This window comes from Salmo salar, unplaced genomic scaffold (genome assembly GCF_905237065.1).
Source record: "Salmo salar unplaced genomic scaffold, Ssal_v3.1, whole genome shotgun sequence".
Taxonomy (NCBI): Eukaryota; Metazoa; Chordata; class Actinopteri; order Salmoniformes; family Salmonidae; genus Salmo; species Salmo salar.
In genome coordinates, this window is record NW_025549744.1 from 45001 (window position 1) to 53412 (window position 8412).

An 8412-nucleotide genomic window follows, 5' to 3' on the forward strand; every position below is an offset into this window, starting at 1 on the left:
GTAGACGATTTCAACACGTGTCCTGATTTTTTTTTAAATGATGGTGGTCACTTTGTCACTCCAACGATATTTACTGAAGTGGACCAGCAGACACACCACGATCGATACCAGAAGATATGTCAACGGCGCGACAACAACATTGCTATTGGTAATTATGAGTTTGCGACTCTTTATGACACTGTAAGCAAGATCCCGGTGTTTTCAGCGTACAGAGTTCATGGCAAAACACACACTGACAGAAACGCAAACTGGTTTATCGAACCTCAAGTGAGTTTGGCTTTATTTATTTATGTTTAGATATTTTCAGTGAAACGTTGAGAAGTGCGTATTAGTGTCATTATTGTTATTATTATTGTTATTGTTTAGTCCAGGGTGACTGACAGTCGTAAACAAAAACTACATTAGACAAGTATCAATAAATTAAGAGCTAAAACACAACCTTCAGTTCTAGCAAGTACAAGTATCAAAAATTTAAAAAAACAGCAACAACAATAAGAGCTAAAACACAATCACTTCAGTTCTAGCAAGTACAAGTATCAATACAATTAAGAGCTAAAACACAATCACTCAGTTCTAGCAAGTACAAGATCAATACAATTAAGAGTAAAACACAATCCCCTTCAGTAAGAAATATCAAAAATAGAAACAATCAGTTCTAGCAAGAAATCAATACATTAAGAGCTAAAACAAAACTTCAGTTCTAGCAATACAATATCAACAATTAAGAGCTAAAACACAATCACTTCAGTTCTAGCAAGTACAAGTATCTGACAAAATTAGATTCAATAACAGAACAGAGTCAGTGATATAACGAAATACAAAATACTACAGAAGAAATGTCACTTGACAGATCACAGTGCTCTAAAGTACAGGGTTATACGCCGTCAAATAGGGGAGCAGATAAGAGCAATTAAAAGTGCATTGAAGGAAAAAGGATGTTCAGATGGAAAAGAGGCAGGTGAACAAAACGGGGGTTAAATGGGGGAGGAGGTCAAGTGTCTGTCATCGCTTGTAGTTCGTTTGAGTGCTTTATCTGGAGTTGAAAGGTCACTCCTTCCTACTAGAGCCAGTACGTGAGTTTGCCATCTTGTAAGACAGAAACTTTTAAAAGTGTAAAACAGTTGTGTCAACACATGGGACAGAATGATGGGGGGGCTGTGATGTTAAAATACAGTAAAACACAAACAGGAGCGGTACCCCTGTATATAGTCTCCACATTGACTCTGTGCCGGTACCCCCTGTATATAGCCTCCACATTGACTCAGTACCGGTACCCCCTGTATATAGCCTCCACATTGACTCTGTACCGGTACCCCCCTGTATATAGCCTCCACATTGACTCTGTACCGAAACACCCTGTATATAGCCTCCACATTGACTCTGTATCGGTCCCCCCTGTATATAGCCTCCACATTGACTCTGTACCGGTACCCCCTGTATATAGCCTCCACATTGACTCTGTACCGGTACCCCCTGTATATAGCCTCCACATTGACTCTGTACCGGTACCCCCTGTATATAGCCTCCACATTGACTCAGTACCGGTACCCCCTGTATATAGCCTCCACATTGACTCAGTACCGGTACCCCCTGTATATAGCCTCCACATTGACTCTGTACCGGTACCCCCTGTATATAGCCTCCACATTGACTCTGTACCGGTACCCCCTGTATATAGCCTCCACATTGACTCTGTACCGGTACCCCCCTGTATATAGTCTCCACATTGACTCTGTACCGGTACCCCCTGTATATAGCCTCCACATTGACTCTGTACCGGTACCCCCTGTATATAGCCTCCACATTGACTCTGTACCGTAATACCCTGTATATAGCCTCCACATTGACTCTGTACCGGTACCCCCTGTATATAGCCTCCACATTGACTCTGTACCGGTACCCCCTGTATATAGCCTCCACATTGACTCTGTACCGGTACCCCCTGTATATAACCTCCACATTGACTCTGTACCGGTACCCCCTGTATATAGCCTCCACATTGACTCAGTACCGGTACCCCCTGTATATAGTCTCCACATTGACTCAGTACCGGTACCCCCTGTATATAGCCTCCACATTGACTCTGTACCGGTACCCCCTGTATATAGCCTCCACATTGACTCTGTACCGGTACCCCCTGTATATAGCCTCCACATTGACTCTGTACCGGTACCCCCTGTATATAGCCTCCACATTGACTCTGTACCGGTACCCCCTGTATATAGCCTCCACATTGACTCTGTACCGGTACCCCCTGTATATAGCCTCCACATTGACTCTGTACCGTAATACCCTGTATATAGCCTCCACATTGACTCTGTACCGGTACCCCCTGTATATAGCCTCCACATTGACTCTGTACCGGTACCCCCTGTATATAGCCTCCACATTGACTCTGTACCGGTACCCCTGTATATAACCTCCACATTGACTCTGTACCGGTACCCCCTGTATATAGCCTCCACATTGACTCTGTACCGGTACCCCTGTATATAGCCTCCACATTGACTCTGTACCGGTACCCCCTGTATATAGCCTCCACATTGACTCTGTACCGGTACCCCCTGTATATAGCCTCCACATTGACTCTGTACCGGTACCCCCTGTATATAGCCTCCACATTGACTCTGTACCGTAATACCCCTGTATATAGCCTCCACATTGACTCTGTACCGGTACCCCCTGTATATAGCCTCCACATTGACTCTGTACCGGTACCCCTGTATATAGCCTCCACATTGACTCTGTACCGGTACCCCCCTGTATATAGCCTCCACATTGACTCTGTACCGGTACCCCCTGTATATAGCCTCCACATTGACTCTGTACCGGTACCCCCTGTATATAGCCTCCACATTGACTCAGTACCGGTACCCCCCTGTATATAGCCTCCACATTGACTCTGTACCGGTACCCCCCTGTATATAGCCTCCACATTGACTCTGTACCGGTACCCCCTGTATATAGCCTCCACATTGACTCTGTACCGTAATCCCCTGTATATAGCCTCCACATTGACTCTGTACCGGTACCCCCTGTATATAGCCTCCACATTGACTCTGTACCGGTACCCCCCTGTATATAGCCTCCACATTGACTCTGTACCGGTACCCCCTGTATATAGCCTCCACATTGACTCTGTACCGGTACCCCCTGTATATAGCCTCCACATAGCCTCCTGTCAGCATTTCACTGTGAGGTCTACTACACCTGTTGTATTCAGCATTTCACTGTGAGGTCTACTACACCTGTTGTATTCAGCATTTCACTGTGAGGTCTACTACACCTGTTGTATTCAGCATTTCACTGTGAGGTACTACACCTGTTGTATTCAGCATTTCACTGTGAGGTCTACTACACCTGTTGTATTCAGCATTTCACTGTGAGGTCTACTACACCTGTTGTATTCAGCATTTCACTGTGAGGTCTACTACACCTGTTGTATTCAGCATTTCACTGTGAGGTCTACTACACCTGTTGTATTCAGCATTTCACTGTGAGGTCTACTACACCTGTTGTATTCAGCATTTCCCTGTGAGGTCTACTACACCTGTTGTATTCAGCATTTCACTGTGAGGTCTACTACACCTGTTGTATTCAGCATTTCACTGTGAGGTCTACTACACCTGTTGTATTCAGCATTTCACTGTGAGGTCTACTACACCTGTTGTATTCAGCATTTCACTGTGAGGTCTACTACACCTGTTGTATTCAGCATTTCACTGTGAGGTCTACTACACCTGTTGTATTCAGCATTTCACTGTGAGGTCTACTACACCTGTTGTATTCAGCATTTCACTGTGAGGTCTACTACACCTGTTGTATTCAGCATTTCACTGTGAGGTCTACTACACCTGTTGTATTCAGCATTTCACTGTGAGGTCTACTACACCTGTTGTATTCAGCATTTCACTGTGAGGTCTACTACACCTGTTGTATTCAGCATTTCACTGTGAGGTCTACTACACCTGTTGTATTCAGCATTTCACTGTGAGGTCTACTACACCTGTTGTATTCAGCATTTCACTGTGAGGTCTACTACACCTGTTGTATTCAGCATTTCACTTTGAGGTCTACTACACCTGTTGTATTCAGCATTTCACTGTGAGGTCTACTACACCTGTTGTATTCAGCATTTCACTGTGAGGTCTACTACACCTGTTGTATTCAGCATTTCACTGTGAGGTCTACTACACCTGTTGTATTCAGCATTTCACTGTGAGGTCTACTACACCTGTTGTATTCAGCATTTCACTGTGAGGTCTACTACACCTGTTGTATTCAGCATTTCACTGTGAGGTCTACTACACCTGTTGTATTCAGCATTTCACTGTGAGGTCTACTACACCTGTTGTATTCAGCATTTCACTGTGAGGTCTACTACACCTGTTGTATTCAGCATTTCACTGTAAGGTCTACTACACCTGTTGTATTCAGCATTTCACTGTGAGGTCTACTACACCTGTTGTATTCAGCATTTCACTGTGAGGTCTACTACACCTGTTGTATTCGACACGTGACTAATACAATTTGATTTGGTTTGGTTCTCTCTGTACCTTTGTCCCTGTGAACCTATTTCACATCCTGATAAAAAAAAAATTAACTCCTGTATAAATCAATTTAGTCAATCATTCAGTCACAAATGGGTTGTTTTTTTTTTTTTCACAGCTTGACAATCCAAGTGACGACCCTTTCCAGGGAACTGAGCAACAAGGAAGAGGTGTCGCAACAATGGGCCCCTATCAGGCTCTGAAAGAGGACTATGAACAATCCGGATACGACATGGGCCACCTGTTCCCCGTGTCGCACGCACACACGCAGGAAACCGCTGATGCCACCTTCACCCTCACCAACGTGGTGCCCCAGGACAGGTGTCTGAACGAAATCTGGTGGAGGGATCTGGAAGGCAAAATCATAAAACATTTAGACAATAATCTAAAGCAAAGATTTTCAGAAGCCTACGTGGTTACCGGGGCTGTGCCGGGCAGGTCTACGATCAGTAATACCGTGAACGTGAACGTGCCTGGGTATCTTTGGACAGCTTTTTGCTGCTATAATTTTAAGACCAAGCAAGGGGTGTCGAAGGCTCACATCGCTCCAAACGACCGCAGTCAGCGTGTCATTAATCGGAAGGTGGCAGATTTAGAAACATTTCTGTCTGGGACTGATGGTTATAATCAACCGTTCAGCATCTTTCAGGGAAAATGTAATTCTGACTATAACCAATATATCTATGAACATGATTAGAATCCACCCAGAGCAGAGAGACGAGGTGCTGGCAGGGCTTTGGGATTATGAGACTGGGCTGCAGATTAACTAATTAAATCTCTCAGTGCTTTGGGATTATTGCGCTGCAGATAACATGCATTGATAAATGTTTTACAACTTGGGATATTTTGAATAGAAATTCATTAACGAGGCAAGAACTGACCTGTCCACTTTAGATTAGATTAGATCCATAACAGGTTAATCTAGTTATATAGTTATCCATAACAGGTTAATCTAGTTATATAGTTATCCAGAACAGGTTAATCTAGTTATATAGTTATCCATAACAGGTTAATCTAGTTATATAGTTATCCAGAACAGGTTAATCTAGTTATATAGTTATCCATAACAGGTTAATCTAGTTATATAGTTATCCATAACAGGTTAATCTAGTTATATAGTTATCCAGAACAGGTTAATCTAGTTATATAGTTATCCAGAACAGGTTAATCTAGTTATATAGTTATCCAGAACAGGTTAATCTAGTTATATAGTTATCCATAACAGGTTAATCTAGTTATATAGTTATCCAGAACAGGTTAATCTAGTTATATAGTTATCCAGAACAGGTTAATCTAGTTATATAGTTATCCAGAACAGGTTAATCTAGTTATATAGTTATCCAGAACAGGTTAATCTAGTTATATAGTTATCCAGAACAGGTTAATCTAGTTATATAGTTATCCATAACAGGTTAATCTAGTTATATAGTTATCCAGAACAGGTTAATCTAGTTATATAGTTATCCAGAACAGGTTAATCTAGTTATATAGTTATCCAGAACAGGTTAATCTAGTTATATAGTTATCCAGAACAGGTTAATCTAGTTATATACTGCAAACACACAAGAAATCACTGCTGTTAAATTCCTCTGAATAATAAAAAAAGCTTTGAAGCATTCATTCATTGTGTTGTGATTTTCTTGACTATCTGTCCATCTGTCACGGAAAAGCATTGCTGTCACCTTCACACATGGAGACCCTGAAATGGAACAAATGAAGATGAACCTGGGAGTCTGTCTTCATCTGGACAATGTCCTCACCTGGACAATGTGGGGGGAACAATTCCAACAAGATGACCTAGGAGTCTGTCTTCATCTGGACAATGTCCTCACCTGGACAATGTGGGGGGGGAACAATTCCAACAAGATGACCCTGGGAGTCTGTCTTCATCTGGACAATGTCCTCACCTGGACAATGTGGGGGGGGAACAATTCCAACAAGATGACCTAGGAGTCTGTCTTCATCTGGACAATGTCCTCACCTGGACAATGTGGGGGGGGAACAATTCCAACAAGATGACCCTGGGAGTCTGTCTTCATCTGGACAATGTCCTCACCTGGACAATGTGGGGGGGGAACAATTCCAACAAGATGAACCTAGGAGTCTTTATAAATGTTAAATCTTTCACAATGCATTAGTAAGAGCTCACCTGGCATATTGTGTTCAGTTCTTATAGACCTAAAGGATATTGCTGCTATAGAATGAGAAGAAGTGCAACCAGAATTATCCCTGGTTAAAAGACATCATTTCCCATGACGTCATGGGAAAATCTAAAGAAATCAGCCACGACCTCAGGAAAAAAAAAAGTGTAGATCTCCACAAATCTGGTTCATCCTTGGGAGCGATTTCCAAACGCCTGAAGGTACCACGTTCATCTGTACAAAACAGTAGTACGCAAGTATAGACACCATGGGACCACGCAGCCGTCCTACCGCTCAGGAAGGAGACGCGTTCTGTCTCCTGGTGTCCTAGCGCTCAGGAAGGAGACGCGTTCTGTCTCCTAGTGTCCTACCGCTCAGGAAGGAGACGCGTTCTGTCTCCTAGTGTCCTACCGCTCAGGAAGGAGACGCGTTCTGTCTCCTAGTGTCCTACCGCTCAGGAAGGAGACGCGTTCTGTCTCCTAGTGTCCTAGCGCTCAGGAAGGAGACGCGTTCTGTCTCCTAGTGTCCTACCGCTCAGGAAGGAGACGCGTTCTGTCTCCTAGTGTCCTACCGCTCAGGAAGGAGACGCGTTCTGTCTCCTAGTGTCCTACCGCTCAGGAAGGAGACGCGTTCTGTCTCCTAGTGTCCTAGCGCTCAGGAAGGAGACGCGTTCTGTCTCCTAGTGTCCTAGCGCTCAGGAAGGAGACGCGTTCTGTCTCCTAGTGTCCTAGCGCTCAGGAAGGAGACGCGTTCTGTCTCCTAGTGTCCTAGCGCTCAGGAAGGAGACGCGTTCTGTCTCCTAGTGTCCTACGCGCTCAGGAAGGAGACGCGTTCTGTCTCCTAGTGTCCTAGCGCTCAGGAAGGAGACGCGTTCTGTCTCCTAGTGTCCTACCGCTCAGGAAGGAGACGCGTTCTGTCTCCTAGTGTCCTAGCGCTCAGGAAGGAGACGCGTTCTGTCTCCTAGTGTCCTACCGCTCAGGAAGGAGACGCGTTCTGTCTCCTAGTGTCCTAGCGCTCAGGAAGGAGACGCGTTCTGTCTCCTAGTGTCCTAGCGCTCAGGAAGGAGACGCGTTCTGTCTCCTAGTGTCCTAGCGCTCAGGAAGGAGACGCGTTCTGTCTCCTAGTGTCCTACCGCTCAGGAAGGAGACGCGTTCTGTCTCCTAGTGTCCTAGCGCTCAGGAAGGAGACGCGTTCTGTCTCCTAGTGTCCTACCGCTCAGGAAGGAGACGCGTTCTGTCTCCTAGTGTCCTAGCGCTCAGGAAGGAGACGCGTTCTGTCTCCTAGTGTCCTAGCGCTCAGGAAGGAGACGCGTTCTGTCTCCTAGTGTCCTAGCGCTCAGGAAGGAGACGCGTTCTGTCTCCTAGTGTCCTACCGCTCAGGAAGGAGACGCGTTCTGTCTCCTAGTGTCCTACCGCTCAGGAAGGAGACGCGTTCTGTCTCCTAGTGTCCTACCGCTCAGGAAGGAGACGCGTTCTGTCTCCCTAGTGTCCTAGCGCTCAGGAAGGAGACGCATTCTGTCTCCTAGTGTCTAGCAGTCTTGGCAGAGCAGAGTCAGGGAGTCCTGGCAGAGCAGAGTCAGGGGAGTCTTGGCAGAGCAGAGTCAGGGAGTCTTGGCAGAGCAGAGTCAGGGAGTCTTGGCAGAGCAGAGTCAGGGAGTCTTGGCAGAGCAGAGTCAGGGAGTCTTGGCAGAGCAGAGTCAGGGAGTCTTGGCAGAGAAGAGT

The 8412-nt window shown here is 45.3% G+C and overlaps 1 protein-coding gene across 4 annotated transcripts in view; it reads left to right on the forward strand.

Moving 5' to 3' along the window:
• The window catches only part of LOC123738746 (endonuclease domain-containing 1 protein-like), a 6308-nt gene extending 138 nt beyond the window's left edge, over positions 1-6170 (forward strand). Inside the window, exons 1-3 of one of the 4 annotated variants that reach the window (XR_006767531.1) lie at positions 1-267; positions 4669-6023; positions 6086-6170. The exon at positions 1-267 is cut by the window's left edge and continues 138 nt beyond it. Coding sequence is in view for 1 of the 4 variants with exons in the window: in XM_045713495.1 (XP_045569451.1) it covers positions 1-267; positions 4669-5247 (846 nt within the window). In the remaining 3 variants the exon portion in view is untranslated. Of the gene's footprint in view, positions 268-4668 lie in introns of all 4 variants that reach the window. The other 3 variants (XR_006767532.1, XR_006767533.1, XM_045713495.1) reach the window with 3 other exon arrangements.
• Positions 6171-8412: the final 2242 nt, after the last annotated feature.